We start from the raw sequence: 21,461 nt of genomic DNA, 5'->3' as shown, positions 1-21,461 counted from the left end.
CTGATCTCTTTAAAGTTTTGAATGACTTGAATGATCGTTAAATGCTACAGTAATTTCCATTTGTGTTGCAGGAGTTGTAAATTATGATCATTCTGTTTTGAAGCTGGAGGAAGCCACTGTCATATTTACCTGGAACTGAATTGCAAGAACATGTTTTTGCCACTTCTGGTAAGAAACACATTATGAATCCAAGTGCAATAACTTATTGTACTTTTAATCACAAACTTAACACAAGCATGAGTAAATTTATACTCTTCAAAAGACAGCTTGAAGCCACGCAAACATGAATTTTTTTTTTTTTTTTTAAGAATTACATAGCAAGGGAGAAACAATGTTCAAACTCATTAGAAATTCAACAAAACGTACATCAACACATTTAAGAGAAGTGATACACTCAAATACTTGATAAATTGTCTCACAAAATAAAACAGAGCATAAAATTTGTAACATTTCCAAGAGTCTTTTGACACTTCAATCCACTCTGCATGCACAAAAATGTACATGCACACAACAGCACACAAATGTATCAAATATGTACTCCTATACTGACTGTCTGACTTCAGTAGTACTAGAAAATTAGAAAAAAAATGCATTATGTCTCTCAAGGCTGGAGTTTTGCAGCATTCAAGAGAAAATAAAGGTTTTGTTTATATGTTTATAAAGCTAATCTTGAATGGACAGGCCTGGGTAGTGTAGGGTTGGTGACACAAGAGGTAAACGAGGGGACATCTGTCATCACCAGATATGTTTTAATCCATGAACAATGGACAGCGAATACCCACAATTGAGTGAAAGCAGTGAACATGCTGGCTCTAAACCTTCCAGTATATTTGTGTGTGTGTGTGTGTGTGTGTGTGTGTGTGTGTGTGTGTGTGTGTGTGTATGAGTGTGTTGAGAGAGGAAGAGTCAGCACGAACCGAGACAGACTGCCCTGTCCATCCTGACACACAATACTGCAGCCCTCCGCCTCCACATGGCTCAGTGTTAATTAAAAAGCCTTCCTGGGTTGGCCGTGCCTCAGACCCCGAAATCGGGACGCCGCAGCCTTCGGGCCTTCGGCCTCTTTGGAAGCGAGTGAAGGGAGAGGCGCAGCGCAATGTGTGTGATGGAAGGTGGGGTGGGTGGGATGAATCTTTGAAAGCAGAGCCATGACAGCTGAGGGGGAAGCATGTGTGAGGCATGTTTGTTTTGCATTTACCCCCTGAGCGCAGCTGTGTGCACTGTCCTTTTCCCAGAACACCGGAACACAGCAGACGCCCTCACAGCTCGCCCTCCGTCCAACCCCTCCGCCCGAGCGCAGGGGGCCCCCATGTTGCATGTTTTCAAGGATACCCTCTCGGTTCTGAGATCAATGCACATGCCTTACATTTGGACAGAAGAGTGAAACTGGATGTAATTAGGAGGACTTTGGAGTGATCTGCTCCGCTGACAGGTTATAGCCTGAACCTCGCTTCCTTTACCGACCCAGAAGGATAGTGAATGTGGTTCAGTTTAGGGAATTAGAAATGGTTCTGCTGCCTCAAGGTGTACTACAAGGTATCGGGTTTTTCTCTCTGAGACTGTAAAACCCTCTGTTATGCTTTAGGCCTCCATCGGGATTTACAAACAAAGAAAAACGTGACACGATCCTTCATTGGTAAAACCCCTCATCTGCTATTTCTGTCACTGCAGGACACTGTTACCGGGGGGCGAAACTTGAGGTTTACTATTTAAATATTTGAGGAAACTGAATGATATCCTCTGTAAGAGATGAGCTCCGAGCGGTGGAGCTGAGTTCTGCTGGCTTTAACCTCTACCCTGCCCTTCCTCTTCCCATGAAGACACACAAACAAACAAGGGCCTATCATTACAGCCCCGGCAGAAGTTAACCCAGAGAAAAGACTCCAGGGGTGGACAGGAGAACATGATTCCTTATGATTTCTTGTAGAACTAAAAAAACGGATCCTCTTTAGAAACCATGCACAAGCTTATGTTTCTTTGACCCATATCTCTATATGTAAACTCTTGAACAGGCACATAAACATCTTGTTTGTTTAAAAAAAAAAGATTTTGACTCCATTTTAATGAGACAGTTTAGTTAAAATTAACAGATGGGAAAAGATGCACACCTGTGTGGCCTCATCAATCCTCTCGATTTGAACCGTGTAAGCACTGGAGAAAACCCATTTACAACATCGTGTCTAAAGACCAAGACACGAGAGACCTTCCACGTAACGTCGGTGTGCCATTGTTTTTCTTGCGGGTAAATCTCTGATATAAATACATCTTTAAAGAAAATACAAGGTTTCGTAGAAGGAGATGTTTTTTTTTTCTGTTTTTTTATCATAAAATTAATTTCAAACTGCTTGAAACTAAACTGATAAAGTATTTAGGTTTTCAATGATTTTGTAATACTTTTAGATGAATCTGATTTTATTGAATTAGCGCCTTCTGAAAAAAAACAACAACTTCATATTAAATGCTTCAGACGTGCAACTTGGGGCCCTGAGGCAACAGTGCAAACCACTGCATTCGAAACAATTGACAAACTTATAATTGGAGTTTGCCGCTGTTTGTTCCTCACTGTTCCACTTTGAAAAAAAGGCCATTAAAGTATTTCAGTTGCAACGTTTGACCCCTAAACTGCTCATGACTACAGTGTCATATTTTTTTGTTTGTTTTTTTTTTGTTGTTGTTGTTGAATAACGGAACAGAATCATTGCTCCAAAACCTGAAGGAAGGTGACTCCACATAAAATTTGTTTCATGAATAGACAAAAGTGACAGAAAAGAAAACAATGGCGTGTGTGCCAGAGCTGCTTCATACGCCACGAGCAGCCACGGCGAAGCTGTTTGAACACTGACGTCCTTTCAGTGTTTGGAAGTGTCAACACACTGTGTGTAACGTCCACCGGCCTCCTGCGTTTCAAAGGAAGCTGCTGCTGGTTTCTCTGTTATTTCTGGCCGTCCGACTGTCTGGTGGGCACCTCTCTCTCGCTCTCGCTCTCGCTCTCTCTCAGGAACGAAGGGGCGCGTTCACGTCCACTCCGAGTCCGTCCCCCTGCAAACAGAGCTGCGTCTGTTCGGACGCCGACGCTCCCAGGCTCTTCAGCCCCGCGAGCAGCAAGCCTGCTGTGCCCCTCGCTTACTCCCACACACCACTTCCTCCTCCTCTTCCTCCTCCTCGCCCTCCTCCTCCTCTCTCTCTGGGCATCAGCGGGCTGAATCGGAGTGGCAGGTGGATCTCTCACCCTGACCGCACTTAAGCAAGCCACTTTTCATCTGTTTGACTTTTAAATGCAAGAGTTTCCAGCCACTTCAGACTTACTGAATAAGGCACCCGCAGTTGGTTATTTTAACGTTTGTGTCGATGGTGAGAAGCTCCTTTCTGTTACAGATGAGCTGGAGAGTTTTCTGGAGCTCTGGAACTCACGTTGAACATGATGGAAAAGAAACTTCTTTTTTTTTTTTTTTTTTCTTCAAGAGGGCTTGCGAAACAAACAAAATGTTTAGGGGGGGCGCTTTAAAAATTTAAATAACACTGTAACAATTTAACAGCACCGAACATAAAAACTGCAGACGCCAAAAGCAATGTACAAACAGAAACTCCTGTATTCTAGTAAATAAGTGCATGGATTTCTTTGATATAATTAAGCTTTTCTGAGCATTATCTTCAGTTCTAAGCTGCAGCTCTTGTCATACAGTACAACACCACCTCCTGCTTGCTCACCATAGTTGGGTTTTTTTTGTTGTTTTTTGTTGTTTTTTTAACACGGAGGCACTAAAAAACATGGCACCAGTTATTTTGCCAGGTTTTTTTTTTTTTTTTTCTGTATGTACTCGTTCTATTGCAGCATTTTTGAAGGTAGTCACTGTTGCCTTTTAGTGTTTTGATTCTCGTGCCCTCTCACCCCCATGCTGGGTTTCCCTAAAAGCTTTGGGGGATAATGAGGTTGCCCACCGCTCCCTCCCCATGCAACCTCATCCAGCATGTATGAACACATCATGTGGCCCAGGATATGGCAGCACTGTGCTCTTTGGCTTTCATGCGTAAAGCTGCAATGCTGGAGGACTTGCGGTCAGGGTCCATGTTGAGATCATACGAGTTGATGCCTCCAGGCATGCCGGGAGATCCTCCGAACAGGCTGCCCATGTGGGCTTGACCCACATGACCCCCGGGACTCGGCACGCTCAGGAAATCAGACACTCCGCTGGCAGAGTGGGGATGGGGCGTCATGCAGGGAGTCACATTGTCGCAGGGCACGACGCAGCCTGGCACAGGAGACGCCGCGCTGCTGCCACCGATCCAGGACGGGTTCTGGATCTGAAATAAGTTCAGTAAATCAACTTCAACTCAGCCAAAAAAAAACAAAAAAAACCCCAAAAAACTGTAGTATCAACAATTTGGTAAAATTTTCTGACTGAATTGCTCAGGCACACATTTCAGAGCAAGTATTTTGAATGAATCCTGACTACTGTGTGCTGTGGTCAACAATTTGGGATTTATCTAAACGTCGACCACCTTCATTATGGCAGTGCTTTAGGGCTTATCGAACACCATAATAATAAAGATGGTCACATTACAAGTTTGCTTCAGTTTACACGAGAACAAAACATACTGCAAACTGAAACCGTCAAACATAATTTGTTGTCTCGAGGTCAGGTTTCCTTTTCATATACAGACATTCTCATCTCATTCTTTGCTGAATCTGTCATCTATTCTCTTTTACTTTGATACTAAACTGTCCAGAAAACGTTCTGAGTATTTCTACTATTTGAAAACAAATTCACCTTTGGTGTACCTGAGGTTGAATTAAATTAGAGGATAGGCTTGTGTTTTAGCTTTTCCCCCCTGATTATGTTGCTGTGTGGGCACCATGCAGAGACTCAACTGTAAATTTTATGTAGTTACTTGAAAAAGAAAAATCAGCAAAACCACATACTTTTATTTCCAACTGCTGTGTTGATTATTAACATAATGAGGCCCATTATGCCCCTTGCTTCCTGTTTCTATTCCAAGATAACACCTACCAATCCTTATAATTCGACTCTCACCATAAACCCAAGTAGAAGTATTCCCTTCAAGGGATCCATTCATATATTTTTTTTTATTGCTGCCACCTGCATCAACTTTCTTGACAAATCCAAAGGCAATAAAATGTACATTTCACTGCAGAAAGAATGGTTTTCCGTCTGTAGAAGTAGAAGAAACCCCACTTTTTTATGTCCTCTAAAGAAATTATATTGGGATTATGATGGAGTGGAGAGAAAATGTACTGACATTTGCTAAAGTGTTCATTTTGTACCTGAGCGTAGTTCTCAGGACGAGTCAGGAGGGGCAGCTCGTACGCAGTGGAGAAATGTGTCCGGACCTGCTGCATCTGACCAAAACGCTCCCTCTTTCTCCACTTCGCCCTTCGGTTTTGGAACCAAACCTGTAAGTTAAAAGAATAAAACAAGAAAAATTATTAAGAGTTATACGGTGAGCATCAGCATTTGTCAATATGAAGATGAGGAGAATCTCTACTGTCCATTTTTTGCACATGCACTCAAAAATTTCCTCCCCTCAAACTTAAAGGAAATACTTTTCTAATGATAGAAAGCCAAGCTTCCCAAAGAGAAAAATAATCAGGCACACTCCAGGACTAGATCACAAATCTTATTTGCAACTCATGAAATACTCAAAAGCTTTTACGTGGAATTGTGAACTTGCAATTAACAGAAATGTATTTCAGATCCGGATGAACTCGCATAAATATGTCAGTGCAATTTCAACCGAACGGGTGAAAAACTGGAAACGACAAAGACGGAGACGAGAGGAACCAGTGGACTCGATGTCGCTTTGAGGCTCCCAAACAAATCACCTTTGCTTATTTGCTGTCTGACAAGAGGTGGGTGTTTTTTGTTTTCAGTAATCATCTCTGACATCCAAATGTGACAGCATTGTTTACTGAAGACATTTTGTGTGTTTGAAATATCATCAGAGGATGAAGGGAATCTAAAACAATTGTGCCTGGTGGGCTTCACATGTCACCTGACATGATTCCCATCAAACTGTGTGTCTCTTTCGGAAACTGTTGGTAATATTGACCCAATTAGACCGGCTTGATTTACTCACAAGTTCAATAAAAAAAAAATAAAAAAAATTCCCATCTGACTTGTTTCTGATATCAATTCTCATCTTTCCAGTTTTTTTGCTCAGGCACTGTGAAACAAATCTTCAGAGACAATATAGGAAATTGAAAAGTGAGATGGGATTATAACTGGGGTTTGTTTGCATTTTCCTGTTTAATTTCCTGCAACTTAAAACTCCTGCCTTTGAGATACTGTCTCCTACTAAATTAAAGAAGCTCCCAGACGAGAGGACATAATCCTTTCCTTGATGTTCTCATACATCACTCTGCACTGAGACTCACTCAGAACCCACAACCTTATTTCTCAACCTATTTCTCCATATAAACTGCACATTCACGGTGTCGCTAGCAGCTCTGACCAACTCAATCTTCGCTTTACACCGAGTCTGTGGACTATTACACAGGGAGAACACATTTTTGCATTGCACACACTCCATTGTGACAGTAATTGGTAAAGACCTTGACAGCTTAAGTAGCTGGTGGACTTTCAATGAGGCTTTATTTATGTTACAGCCCCGGAGAGAAAGAGCAGAGAAATGCCAAACTGGCCCCAGCAGGAGAACTGTATGGGGCCAAAAACACTTTGAAGTGAGAGAGCGGCTCAGAGGATTGATAACCCGCCTCTGCTGTCACTCATGTCATGTTCCAAACCAAAGTAAAAAGAAATCCGAGGCTGAGCCTGGCTTCGGTTTTCCAACACCCCCCAAAACACTAATAATATCATCGAAACACCTCTGACCACTGTTGTTCTTTATTAAGTGCACGTTTGTTCTCTTTTCCTCGAAAGTCCTCCACATAATTTCCTATTTCCCATGTCGATTACAGTTAAGTTGAGGACCCAAGTGGACAGATTCAAAAAGAAATACAACATAACATTTGAAACGTCCCCGTGTTTTGTAGCGACTTCGAATGTGTCCACAACTGGATAATCTCATTTAATTCTATTTTGGTTTATTGTATTTGTTTATTTTTGGACGCCATAGAATTTCATATACAGACAAACATTTACAATATTTTTACATTTGTTCATTGCATGCTACCCACTTCGTGTAGGGTATTTAACACATTATATATTTCACATTTTCTTTCGCTTTTGACCAAATTGAAGTTTAAAAGAAGTTTGTTAAATATTTCATATTTAAAAAAAACATTTTGGGGGGGGGTGGATTTTGGTGAATTAAAGCGTCACACTCTTGACACTGGCTGTTGTACTTTCGGGGTAAAACAACACCATCTGAGAATGGAGGGTATTTTACCAGAAGTAAATGCACACAAAAAATATATATATATTTAAACGTTTTAATAAATTAAGCATGCAGAAGAATCTTATAATGATTTTGTATATTTTATTTTTCTGACAATTTTCATAAGAAATTTTTAAAATTATAAAAATGATAACAGGCCCAAGTACTAACATAAAAGCTGAAATCTTTCTTTGTTCAATTGTTAATCTCAGACTCACTGAAACGGTCAATTATCAATCAATTTTATTATTTTTGATTTACAGGATTCAGCCCTGGATTTGTTAAATTGTCTCATATGACAGAAATGTTATTAACATTCATGATAAATACTTTTTGATATTTTTTCTTTAAATGTGATTTAACTGTTACAAAGGTTTCCTGCGTCACTTCTGTAGGTTTGGCCTTTGCTGCTGGCTAAGGTCTCCAGACCAGGAACACGAGGTGATCAGATGCGATTTCAGCTCTCAAAACTAACAAAGGAGCAAATCTGAGTGATGTGATGCTATTGAAACCCCTGACCTTTGACCTTTGACCTCTCCCGTGTCGTGTGTATGGCTCAGATGTGAGCCTCGTTTCTCCCTTTGAAACACTGAGACTGAAAAAGCAAACACCTCCAGCCTCTAATGTTGCTTAAATGTCTTCTGTTTTTGTGTGTGAGGATCAGGAGTAATAAAACCAAAATGCTAAGAAGTTTGAGCAATCTAAGTATTTCTTCTTTTTTTTTTTTCTTCAACACGTTTCCAAACCCAGATGCTGAATTCATGAGCGGTGAGTCCATTTTGTTTTTGGAGTGTGGATGGTCAGAACGAAGTACGGAGTCCTGTTCTCTGACCGACAAGGCATCTCCCGTCTTTTATCTTTTTTTAACTTGAGTGTTTCAGAGGGCCGCTGGGAGAGCGCAGAGCTGTAAACCTGCGTCCATCTGAGGCATGCAGGTCTGCGATATGACCGGCAGCTGAGCAGAGCGAACCTTCAGACACTCGGGGCTGAGTTATAACCCCGTGGCTGCACAGACTTCCTGTGTTTCTCCATCGAACTTTCCTGGCTGCTGCTCGAGCTCATCATGTCAAAGGTGAGTTTTAATCAACCTCCTCTCTCATCAGCCAAGTTCAGCAACTGAAAGTATGTACTGCTGAGGCAAAAAAATTACACACACACACACACACACACACACATACATATATATATATATATATATACTCGAAGTCCATGGGAAGGGTTTCACACCTACGCTGGAGACCACAGTGGGGACACATTCTTGTCTGAATCGTACCTTAATGAAAGAAAAACACAGACAATCCTGGGGCTTTGGTACTCGTCCACACACACACACACACACACACACACACACACACACACACACACACACACACACACACACACACACACACCTCACACGGACATGCTTTAAAAACGATGAAAGACTCCTTCTCTCTATACTAATGTTTGGAACACAATACTGCAGTCGTGACTAAATTGTGCGCTAATCAGGCCAGAAGGTCGGCGGCTCGGCGTTGACTTTAGGACCGGCGTCTACCAATAGAAATCAACTCGCAAATTCAGGAAACTAAAACGTCCGTGTCCTAGGGGGAAATTATTGAGGTGATCCAGTGGAAACACAGCACGGTCTAACGGGTCTCCTCATGTGTCGATAAAAGTCTGCTCTCCTAAAAACTGCACATATGAGGCCCAGGCAGCTCAAACCTCAGCCCCCTTGGGCCCCCTGGCCTCTGTTAGCTCCCACTCCCCCACTCTCTCCCCTGACTCCCACATTACCAGATAAATCTCTCATGTTGCTCTGTGAGTGACGTTATCTCTGCCGAGCTGCAGATGCTGAAGGATCCGTGGGGCTGCTTTGTGTAAACACACTTCTGCTGAGGGAGAGAAAGCTCTATTTTTCGAATTTGAAGGATGGCAACATGGTTGCGTCCCATGTGTGCCATAACAAGTCGTGCAGTATTAAATGGAGGTATAGAGAGGTTTCTTTATATCGCTTTAAAATTGTCCCAAAACCCTGCAGTTGTGTGTCCTGCGTTTACCTGCACACGAGCTTCAGTCAGGTCCGTCCTCAGTGCCAGCTGCTCTCGAGCATAAACGTCAGGATAATGTGTCTTCTGGAAGACCTTCTCCAGCTCCTCCAGTTGGTAGCTGGTAAAGGTCGTGCGATTGCGTCTCTTCTTGCCTTTGTTGCTTTCGCCGCTATCATTCTTGTCCAGAGGACTCCCCAAGTCTGTGCCCGGCGGCCTGTCAGAGGCCGCCTTGACGCCCTGGTCCTTCACTGACAGATATCTGGTGTCCATTCCAGGTGGGTCGGAGTCCGGGCCCAAGTCTGAGTCTGTCAGACCTGAACCGTCTTTACCTGCAGACACGGGAAGAAGGTAAAACCAGTAAGAACAGCTTCACGTTCAATACTTTTACCATATCGAAAGAGAAGAATTAAAAGGCAAGCAAAAACAAGCAGTAAAATTCAGCTGGCTGCTGGGCTTATTTAAGTCATGTGGATTCTCCATGTGAAGAGTTAGTTACATAAGTTACACTTTGAAGTTTCATACTTCTTTCCATTTTTGGCACTTTTTCCCTTTACTCCTTTTGACAAGTAGGGTTTTGCACTTGTCGACAGCAGCTCAAACATTCATACCGCCACATGCAGTGCAAGTCTCAACTTTTCACCTTTTCAACAGCTTCATCAAATGAAATAATAGTCCCATAGGGCTCACCCTTAAATGAGTGTCTTCAATCTGAGGCACGCTTTGACTGCTCTTATACTTGGGACAAACAGAGCTGAAAACCGTCATCTTCACTCAAACAAAAACATATATAAAGCATAAAGTTAGCTGAGCATGTGTCGACTGAACCGGCCGTTTGAGAAGGCAGTCTTACACGATCATTTATCTCCATGAAATTTATCGTGCTTTGAGAAGAACCTCTGTGACCATTGCGAAATCTGTCAGTGGAGCATGTGTGTGTCAGCTGGTTCGTCTGCTGGAGGATGTAATGGATGCTCTGGATCACTGGTTGCTTCCAGTTGTAAAGCATAGATCATTTAGTGCACACGCACACGCACACGCACACGCACACGCACACACACACACACACACACACACACACACACACACACACACACACACACACACACACACACACACACACACACACATACACACACACACACACAGTCACCTGGCAGATTGAATTGTTAACTTAAGTCTGATTGTTTCCCTGGTGGCTGCAGTTGAACAGAAAATCTCTGTCAATAAATTTACATCACCCTGTCAGCATTGACCGCTCAAGGAACAAACGTGTCACAGTGTCAAGCTTTTCAATGACAGGTTCCTCCTTCTGTTTGTGTCTAGTGGCCCGTCACGGCGCTGGACCCTCCCTGCTGGCTGATATCATCTGAGGGGAATTTATTTTCAGGGTGGAGGACGCCGCTGCTCATCCAACGATTTGTCAGGTTCGAAACTGGGAGGTGGGTTTTCTGCCTGCTTGTGCAGCTCTCAGCACTCTGTCAGCACTGTGAAGATGCTTCACACACACACGCATGCACACACGCACGCACGCACACACACACACACACACACACACACACACACACACACACACACACACACACACACACACACACACACACACACACACACACACACACACACACACACTCAGTGACCTGCATCTCGTTGCCATGTTGGGTGCGCTACAAGATCATGTGAAGAGATAATTTGTCAATAACCGAATCGCTCGTGCACCAAAGCGTATCCAGTGCAGCGTTTTGATTATTGGAGACACATTATACTGCTAACATTTAGGCAAAGACCTGTCTGAATTAATATGCAGCTCAGTGACTTAAAAAAAAAAAAAAAAAGCCAAATCTTTTATCTTTTCTTAATTGGATATCATTTAAAGGCATATCTGTGTTTGTTTCCAGTGACCTTTGACCCATTTCTTTTTTCTAAACTGATGTTACTGGTGTAATTCCATTATTTTCAGGTCTGTGAATTTGAACTGTTCCTGGCTTTGTTTTGTATTAATAGTGGTCATTTTTCACACACAAAAAAAAATTCACATATGTATATTTTAAAATCTAAATTAGAATTGCCGTTAAACAAAAAACGAACACAAAAAAGTCTCTCGATTGATAAAATAGAAACACAATGTAGTCAGAACAAGCTTGAACAATGTTGGTATCCATAATTCATGTGTATCATTTTATGAGTTATTTAGTTTGAACATGTAAAATATCATTGCTTTCATTGCTAGCATTAGTAATAATTTAAAAAAAAATTCTCCACAGATTTTTAGAAAATAACGCTAATATACTCAAAGTATAAATTGGTGACCGCCATTTTAAAGTGACTACAACCACACTTCGCGGAGCAGTAATGATATTTGTTAAGGTTCAGTAATGACAAACAGCCTTATGTTTTCATCCCTTTGCCCTGCAGAGCATGCCGAGTCCCTCAACTTATATCATCAAACTGATTTTATTTTATCTTGCTCAGTCACGGGAGAAGAGAGAGAAACCCATCCAGCCATGAAATCTGGTGTGATACTGGAGCGCGATGTCTCACACCAGATACATTTCAGTCCACAGGATTCAGGGAGCAGCGAGGCTCATGTTCCTCGGATGTTTACCCGACGGAGACGCTCATGAACCTGAGCAGGCGATCTGTGTTTTGGTGACAGACCACTTGCTGGGGATGTGATCTCTGAAACGTTGCCTCGCTGTCCATAACTAACATCGTCCCGTTGAGCAAGAAGGGAGCAAATGTGTTTCACTCGAACATAAATACTATGCAGTTATTCGCTCGCTCATGCACCCCCTGGCCCGCACCCACAGTCCCTACAAAGCGAGAGCTGTCGGGCTGTTTGACATCAGGAAATCTCTCGCTGATCAAAGACAATTGTTTATTTCACAATGTGATCTTTTTCTGGCAATAATAATAATAATAATAATAATAATTATAATAATAATAATTTGGCAAACAAATCCCAAGGTGCTACAGTAAAAGCATATTTAAAAGTGGATAAATGCCTTTTCAAACGTCGTAACAGTTTTGGCTTCCACCTGCATTTCTGCTTGCAGGGTTTAAAAAAACCCAAAACAAACTTAAATAAGTCTCGACGACAAAGCTGCAAACGCCTGGGTATTTTTGTTTTTTGCCTTGAGAAATGTTTTCAGTCACAAAACCACAGAATGTTCTATTTATTCTCGACGGTGGATTCATCCATCTGCATTGTTCCAGAGCCCAGTGAAGGCAAACTGTCTGCAGCTCAGTTTGGTGGCTATAGAAGCAGTTCTGCAAAAATTATAGACACAAAACAAAGGTCATGGCATTGTGAGCTGTAATTTACATGTGGATGCTTCCTACTGATAAGACAATACCACCGCTTTGTGTACAAATTGTAATTTTCTCTTGCAACCTATGCAGCTTTTCGTGAGCTATTTAAAAAAAATTTTTTTATAAAAAAAACAAGCAAATAAATCACAGTGCCTCAATGTGATATGAGGTTGTGTGAATTTTGGTATCCAAAAGAAATAAGGTGATTTTCGTTGGCCAGACATACGTTAAGGACAACTATTAATTCACAGTTAAAAATCTGCAGGGGGGCAACATCAAAGTGTAGTTTAACTGGCTGTAAAGCGTCGGGGCACCTTCCCTGCCTCTTTATTGACTAGGATGACTGGGGTCAGCTCACAGTGTTAAGAGGAAATGCTATAAATTACAAAGCATACGGTGACAGAGAGATTAACAATGTGTCGCTCCAGAACGACAAATCTGCAAAACAGAGAAAAAGTAGCAGAGCAAGAGAAAGAAAGACAGAAAAGGAAACAGGGAAACTTGATCCTTGGGTCTGACTGAGCTCCATCAATTGAAGCAGACTGAGACATTAATATAGTGTAGAGTGGATAATCATTGCAATATAATATAATCTATATCATATTATATTAAGTCATTTTAAATGCTCCGTGATCTCATGAATATGCCTCCACAATTTATTTGATCACAAATCACAAACTGAGATTTCACGAAATAGTTGCAATTCATTGACGCAACTGGCGCAGATGTCATAAAACCAACTGCAGCTTTGAGTGTCGACCACAAACATCACGTTCTTTGGTCCTGCAGCTTGAAACCAGGGTGAAGCAAAAGGCCTCCACCTTGGTACTTCGACCTAATGAGAAGCAACATTGTCTTTAATTTAATTTGTTACAGCAGTATTACTGTTATTAATGAATTAATTAATTAACTAATTAACAGTAGAAGTAGTTGTCGTTGTGGTAGAAATACCTGCATTCATTTCAGATGATTTCATTTGCTGGTAAAGACATGATGATTATATGTCTTTTCTACATAATGAAGTATTATTATACTATAGTGTGTGACTTTTACTGAACCCTTGTATGAACCGGTGTAGTCGGCTCCTCTGAGAGCTACAAAAACAAGAAATATTTCATTCATATCATTATCTTTAAAGTGGATTTGAGTAGAATAGAGTTGCTTATTTACTCGTACAGCACTTTTGAAGCCCATCATCAATGATCAATGGTCACAATTATTTTATTTTTTCTCGGTTGAATCACTACTATCTTCAAAGTAAAATATGCAGCTCTTCAGCTGCTAAATATTAAACATCTATATAGCGACTATGTAAACAGCCCATCTTGTGCATCTGCTTGGATTTGCATGCACGGGTAACACATTTCATGTTGCTATTGTGCGTTTTCAATGTCGGGCTATGTTATCATTTTAAAAGCTATATAATTACTTTAAGTCAATCACTACGCCGTTGAAAATGTAGTAACTGGTTCATAAAGTGTGACCTTGTCTCTTGTGGAGGTAGAAACAACACAACTTTGAATAGCTCGGCACTATGTTTGCTTGGTGTAAAGTCAGGTGCTCAACACATTTGGAGACAAAATGGATACAAACACACAGCTGTGCACAAATCCATACAGTACTATACTGTAAAGTTTCTCCACCGCTGACACAATGTGTCCCATAGAGAACGGCAGAAAATGTTTTAACAATTGTTGAGTTTCTTTTTTGAGCCCCGCTCTGCCGAATGATCAGCACAATGGTCCGTATCAGAGCGCTGAGCAAAATTCAGAGAGAAAAATCCCCAATAAACCTAAAGACTGATAAATCACTTCTCACGCACTCTTTGTCTCCTTCACACACTCCCCCTGTGTGTACCCCCCACCCCAGGCCTCCAACCGGCTCTCCTCCAAACGTTCCTCCCAGACTTTAGAGCAGAACTGGGCTTCATCCATCTTGTGTTTTGTTGTTCGATCAAAACAGACTCCTCCACCCGGGACGGAAAAACTGGCTAAGACGACCTTCAGCGTGCGTGCATTTACAATGAAACCTTCGTTGCCCAGATATTTTACTTAAAATCTTGCATAATCACTTCTTCCTACCAAGAATTTCTCAAACCAAAACATCTGAATATTCACATAACAGTTTAACGGCACAATGAACCCAACAACTTTCACCAACCGACTTCCAAAAGACATCAGTTGGAACAAAGGGAATTGCAGCTGCCTTCAGGATTATACAGTCAAAACTTTGTTTGTTTGGTTTGCTGGTATGGCTTAGGAAATGAAATATTCTGAAAGTGCAACTGCTCAATCACTATGGAAATACAGACAAACAAGGCTTTTCTTCACCAGGGATGTTTGGTTTGTAAACATTTAAAACATAATGAATTATAAACAAGCAAGTACTGACAGAATACAATGTATTATTGTTAAAGTGCAAGTGAAGTTAGAACCACAATGTATCACTGACAATATATTTAATTATTTTACTAAATATCTTCTGCCATGATTCTAAAGATCTGAGCTTTTTCCACAGGATTTGTTCTTTGTTCAGGAAATGTGTTCTCTTAGGACTTTGGTGCCACTAATTTCTAAAAGCAGTAGGCTTTTTATTATGAATATTCCTACTTCGAAATCCCTAAAATCTATTTTACAATATGTTCTGATGAATTGACTGTGCAGAAGCTGATCTAATACATTTGAATCCACTGACTAAGCTTTGGCAAAGAACAGTGACTCGTTTGCCACATAATGTAAAATGAGCGTCAAGAAAAAGTCGCCTCACTAAACATTCAGAAAAAAAAAACAACAACAAAGAGAGGGCTGAACTGATGTGGGGTTGCTCACTCATTTCTGTACGAGTCTTCATTTTTACACGAGTCAGTGACAAACAGACCAAAGGAAGTCCTGGACTTCATGCGCCTCTTTGCCCTGCTGCTCTCACTCGGCCATGCAAACTGAGCCTAATGTAAATTACCCTGCCAAACTTTAAGCTAAATGGTAAAATGATCCTGAGTCCTTGTCACCTCCACTCATGTCACTGAGTGGCTGAAGTGTGCCTCAGTTGTCTGGGCTTCGTGGCTGGTTCCCATTACGGCCTGCTCGGCCCAATCAGCTCAGGCGGCCATTACGGAGGTTGAAATGGTTGTGCCAGGTTAAAAATGGTAGCGGGGGGGGGGGGGGGGGGGGGGGGGGGGCATAGATGGGAGTGACAATATCTCACAAGGCAATGCAATTGCCTAGATGATGGTCCACATATAGAGATTTGGCTCATCCTGGTTAAAAAAAAAAAAAAAAAAAACGAGTACTCTTGCACTCATGTCTCCGTCGCTGCAGAGGTTTGCATGCACACATGCTGAGTTCTGATAAGCTTTAAGAGTTGATTCCATGGAACGTTAGAGAAGCAATTCAACACACACGTCACGAACGAACAATAAAGTGACACACATTGCCCCCATGATGTTATTGAATGACTGAAAAACTCTGGAGTCAGACTCCAAATGTTGCAAAGGGCCAAGCTTTGACAACAGAGTTTTAAACAGGGGTTTCAAATGGATTTTCTCTGCTGCGTGCATCCAGGGGAGCTGGCCCTCCTCTCCAAACAACCGAGGGCAGGAGAGCAGAGCGAGAGGTCAACACACTCAGACACAGGGAGAGGACACGGACACATCAAAAGAGGAAGCATGTTGTCTCTGGAGATTCACTAAGACTTGTGGGTGGCTGTTTTAAGACCGAAATGAATGAGCGAAGCCTCCACAGGGTCATTTTCTTTTTAACTTGTGAATTCTTTTTCCAGTTTGACATTTACTTCAATCAGTCAATATTCTGAATGTTTACTAGCCTAAGTGATATTTCATTACACCTAAAGCAAGTATTTTCAATGACGGGACCTTGATGAATAATTAAAAGAGCCAAGTTTATGGAGCTTTTCAAACAAATACTGCTATTTCACGATCTAACATTTATTTGACAGTGGTAATCACTAGTAACTTAGAAGGATTACACTTTGCATGTAAATAAAACATATTGTGTTACTGTGGTCAGAACTAAACAAACCACTGTAAAATAATACGTATGACCTAAAATATCAACAGATGTTTGTACACACTATACCCATCTGAAATCCAATTTTCATCATTTTGAAGTATTTTTTTTAAAACTGCATTTGTTTTAAAGTTTTGTTTTGTTTTTTTGCTAGGAAAACTTTTTCCACACAACTTAATTTTGTCCCTTTACTGTTTCACAGTTGTAAAGCAGGCCGTGCAGTACTTATTGATGCCCCTGTCCACACCTTCTCATACATAGTGCTCACAGTTTCAGTCACTATGCTGTCAGCTCTCAGCCTGGCCTGGAAGCTGCCCCAGCTCCAAAAGCTGCCTTGTTGATTGCGCATAACAACTTGATTGGCAGTGTGTTGAGTGCAAAGCAACATAACTGTGTTTGCATTGACTCTGATGTATGCAAATGTTTGTTAGGCAGCCTCTGTTTTCCTTCAGCCAAAAATGTCTCAGTTAAAGCCTCCAGCTCGCACTTTAGAGACCAGTCATCACATCACCTTTGACTGAAGGGATCAAGCTGGAAATTACAACAACACAGCAAATCTCTGACAACGTGAAACTACCCTGCGAGGGTGTAAAATACAGGTTTGATAAAAGAAGTGATCCAGGGAGTGTAATGCTCTTGCATTTTTCCAATAAAAACATCAGGAATCATTTATCATGTTTTCCCCCAGCAAGGAAGTTCAGCATATTTTACTGCTGCCTTCAATTTATGTCCAGTCAGTCAGCGGTGTGGAAGTCAGTGAAAATCTTTCAGTCAGTGATGATCATAAAGAAAAAAAAAAAAAAAAAAAAGGCCCACGAAGTCAAATGACTCCCATTTGCAGTTTGTTCTCCAAAACTCAAAACTTGCGCGTTTGGATATTCCAGAGGATTTTGTTCTATTTGTGAAAATGAAAACTTAAGCTGTCGATAAAATGATCAAAATTCTGATTTATTATTTTAAAAAGTAGATTTGCTGTGTTTCATGTCTGATGACTTAGAGGTTTGTCTCTGAGGGTCAAGCAAACAATGAGGTTTGACATCTGAGTCGGATTAATGTCGGAGCGCCTATTGTAACGTCCACCGAAGGAACCGCACTAATGGAGACGTGAGAAGGGTTTTCAATATTTCCTCCACATATTTGAAAGCACACTGTATATGTATATTTGCATAAATTTCCCAACATGGAATATAGGCTATCAGTTAAAAAACGAAGTTGCTTATTCGTGTCATTGATTTTCAACCTGTATTCTAAATAATGATGTATTCTTCATTCGCAACTGATTTTCCTTTCAGATCTTTAAATGAAGTTATTTAAAACAGCAATATTTGGTTTACATCTGAAAATCAGCGAGGTGCAGGAATACATTTTAATGTAGGTCAGAATGTATTGGTGGAAAAGGCGAAAGCTGTTTGTGCGCACAAGTTGAATAAATCAAAACACTTTTAAGGTGAATATAAATTGCGGTTTGCAACATTTAAAAAATAATAATTTTGTCGTTGTAATCAATCTATCAAACAAACAGACATACAAACAAATAAGTTCCAGGTTTCTTTCTTTCTTGAGAAAAACTGTCATTTATTTAACGTAATTATACGTTTCTGGTTGTTCATTTTGCCCAGTGTCAAAGTTAATGGCTCATAAAAACTTAACAGTTATTTTAAAGGACCAGTCTGAGCCCATAAGAAGGATTGATCTCCGTGTCTTGACATTCTGGAACTATAAAGGACGTTTTCTGGTCGATATCCGGAATCTGTCAAAACATCCTTTAACTATTTCCACTGAAAAATAAATAACAAATTTGGCTAATAGTGATGGACAAGCAGTTGTATAATTTAAAAGAAAGAGGAGCGATTACTTCGTGCGCAAAAAACGCAACACTGTGATCTTCCATTCAGGGAAAATTATTATTATGATCTCACTTAAAGTCATTTTAGTGTTGATATTGTTAAATTCCACTCCCTCTGTATAGAACTGTTTGTTGGAGTTTGGGGGGTTTTCAATACCAAGACCAATTGAAAGAAAATCTTTTTTTCCGCTCCAATATTTTGTCAAAACAAAAATAATTTTCCAAGTACAAAATATATTTTTGTGTAAAGACAATCACTAAAAGTGTTATATTTTCAGACAAGACAAGGGCCAAGTGGCTTTCAAGCAATTGGTCATCTCGATTTGTAAGAATTATTATTTATTATTATTTTTTATTGGTAAACGATTGCGCATAGATACAGGCGGCCTATACGGCTAAACGCCATTGAACACTGGTACTTTTCCGTGCGTCTCCGGGTGTGTAATTTACGACCAGGAGATTAAGTCAAGGGCAAACCCAGCTCAATTCAATTTGCTCACTTTGAACGGACAAAAATCACGTTACGCATCTTCTTAATGAACAAATCTTGATAGTAGACTTTTTTCCCCCACCGCTGGTAAAGTGCGCAGACATTGGGGGTGGATGTCCTCAGGTGGAGAGAAAAGCAGAATTAAAGCTCCCTTTAAAGTCACCGCCTACCTAACAAAGGTCAAAGTTTTATTCACACCCTCATCATTCACCAATTACTGCAGTGCCCCCGTGCAATTAAATCTAATTGGAGCCAATCAGGCCGCGCAATGAAATGAAAATATTATCAGTTTGGAGCTCACTATTTGTGCCATCTGAAAACCTGTTAATTCAATTGTCTGACTCAGCTCCAATATTAAGGATTGTAATGCAGATTATCGCATTAAATGCTCCCTAATTTAATTTTGATGGCCAAAGAGACAATTTGATAGTCTGGAAGATTATGCTTCTTCTCCTTAACTGTGTTACGCACATGAACTGCTGGAGCACTTCTTCACAAACGAGCAATGCTGCAGGTAAGAGCCTATGGATGGTTTTTCACTTATTTTGCGGGGGATGACAAAACACAATTTGCACTTGCATGAAAATGTTAAAAAAAATTGTTTGAGGAATAACTTGTTGCACTGAGAAACTATTTCCGCACTGATTTGTTGCACATCGGTGCCGTTTACGATCGAAACTTGCAAACTATTCCTTCCTGTGGGTTTTGTGGCGAACAAATGATGCGATGACTGACAGATTCAAAACTGTGCAGCAACATTTGTAAATCAGACGCCGGACTGCAGAGAACCGCCCGATAGCGAGTGATTTCATTGGGCAGCCTGTACCTGCACGCTGCATCCATTCCCTGCGTGTTTGTCTCGATTTCGGGTTTATTCACGCCTCACCTTGAAATTTCCACACTCACCATAGCACGGGATGAGCGCTCCGTTGAGTCCCCTCTCCTGCTGCAGCTTGTCCTCTTCGGGGGGTGTTTTGCAAGAGGACCTCTGCATGAAGAGGTGGTATTTGCTGAAAGTGCCTTGCCCAGCTGCAGCGGCATCCAATGACTGGCACTCCTGCTGGAAGGGGCTCCGGGACTTTTCTCCGTAAGCCTGACCTTTGTTGGGCAGGAAGGCAGTGGGGCTGTATTTGGTGTCAGTAGCTGGGAATGTCCTAAAGTGGTCCGCCTGGTGATCCCTACCTTGCGCAGCAGAGGGGCTATAATATGAATCCATGGATGTCATATCGCTGTATGAAACGCAGGTCTCCGCGTTCATGCCTAAAAAAAGAGTCATGGGGAGAACAAAACTTTTTTCCCTCTCTCTCTCTCTCTCTCTCTCTCTCTCTCTCTCTCTCTCTCTCTCTCTCTCTCTCTCTCTCTCTCTCTCTCTCTCTCTCTCTCTCTCTCTCTCGCTCTCTCTCAGGAACCCCTTCCTCTCTCTGCCTCTACCTCATTCAGATGAAAATGCGCGCACACACGCACACATATGCGCGCAGAGACTGCTGCAGCCCACACCGCCCCGCAGCTGGGTTTGGTTATAAAACGATTCAGATCTTTTCCAGGAACCACTGTCGTTGACCAAACACTCCGAAAAAAAAAAAAAACTCCCCCTCAGGTTTAAGGAGAGTTACACAAACTCGTCTTTCCTTGGAGGATGGGGCGCAGATCTCATGGCTTCACGACCTCTCCCAAGTGATCATCCTGATGACACGAGCAAGTTATAGGGCGCTTATTTGCTGAAAAGAAACTCGAAAAAAAAAGAAGTTTGCAAGAAAGGGGCGGGGGTCTCTTAACACATGACATTAATGCAATTTGGATATGAATATAGTCTATGAGTGATGGCACTGGAGCGGAGAGGGCACAATTTTACGCTTCATTCGCAATGGTTCATCAAGGGCAAATCATCCATATTCAGCCGCCAGTGTCCACATCCAACTCAGTGGCTTTTAGACAGAATTGTATGATAGTTTAAGAGATCTTTTGCATGTGTTCATTATCATTTGAAACGAATATTTAGAGTCTCTTGTGTCCCGTTTATTATAGTCATGACATTTTTTTCCATTTTTCATGCGTAACTCAACGGGTTTAGTTTCATTATTTTTTTTAGATATACCGATCTTTATATCCACACATATAATTTTCGGTAATAAAGGTAAAATTAGAAAATGATTTTAATACCACAAATTTATGGGATCCAACCCCATTACATCGATAAACCAGACATTGCAGATAGAAATATTACTTGTTCATCATTGCGCAGTCATTTGGGCAGTGAGAGAAATTATTGCACAGGCTTAAATATTTAAACAACAAAGATTCGAAGCTTTTTCCGCCTGTTGCTCTTTAAAAAAAAGAAATTAGATCGTGGGCATTAGTTTACAGTATAGGCCTCCAGTTTTCGTTAGCTGATTATTTGCAAATAC

General features: G+C 41.2%; 1 protein-coding gene across 1 annotated transcript; it reads right to left on the bottom strand.

Annotated features, from left to right (window-relative positions):
- Nucleotides 1-3,981: 3,981 nt before the first annotated feature.
- alx4a (ALX homeobox 4a) lies at nucleotides 3,982-20,314 on the bottom strand (the record flags this gene model as incomplete). Its single annotated transcript, XM_080500442.1, is given in 4 exon segments — nucleotides 3,982-4,302; nucleotides 5,285-5,389; nucleotides 5,391-5,413; nucleotides 19,963-20,314. Coding segments are annotated over 4 exon segments (801 nt in total).
- Between the last annotated feature and the right edge of the window lie 1,147 nt (nucleotides 20,315-21,461).

The sequence above is a fragment of the Blennius ocellaris genome, assembly GCF_963422515.1.
Source record: "Blennius ocellaris genome assembly, chromosome: 1".
Taxonomy (NCBI): domain Eukaryota; kingdom Metazoa; phylum Chordata; class Actinopteri; order Blenniiformes; family Blenniidae; genus Blennius; species Blennius ocellaris.
Note: the sequence above shows the minus strand (reverse complement) of the source record. Positions and strands in the feature narration are given on the sequence as shown.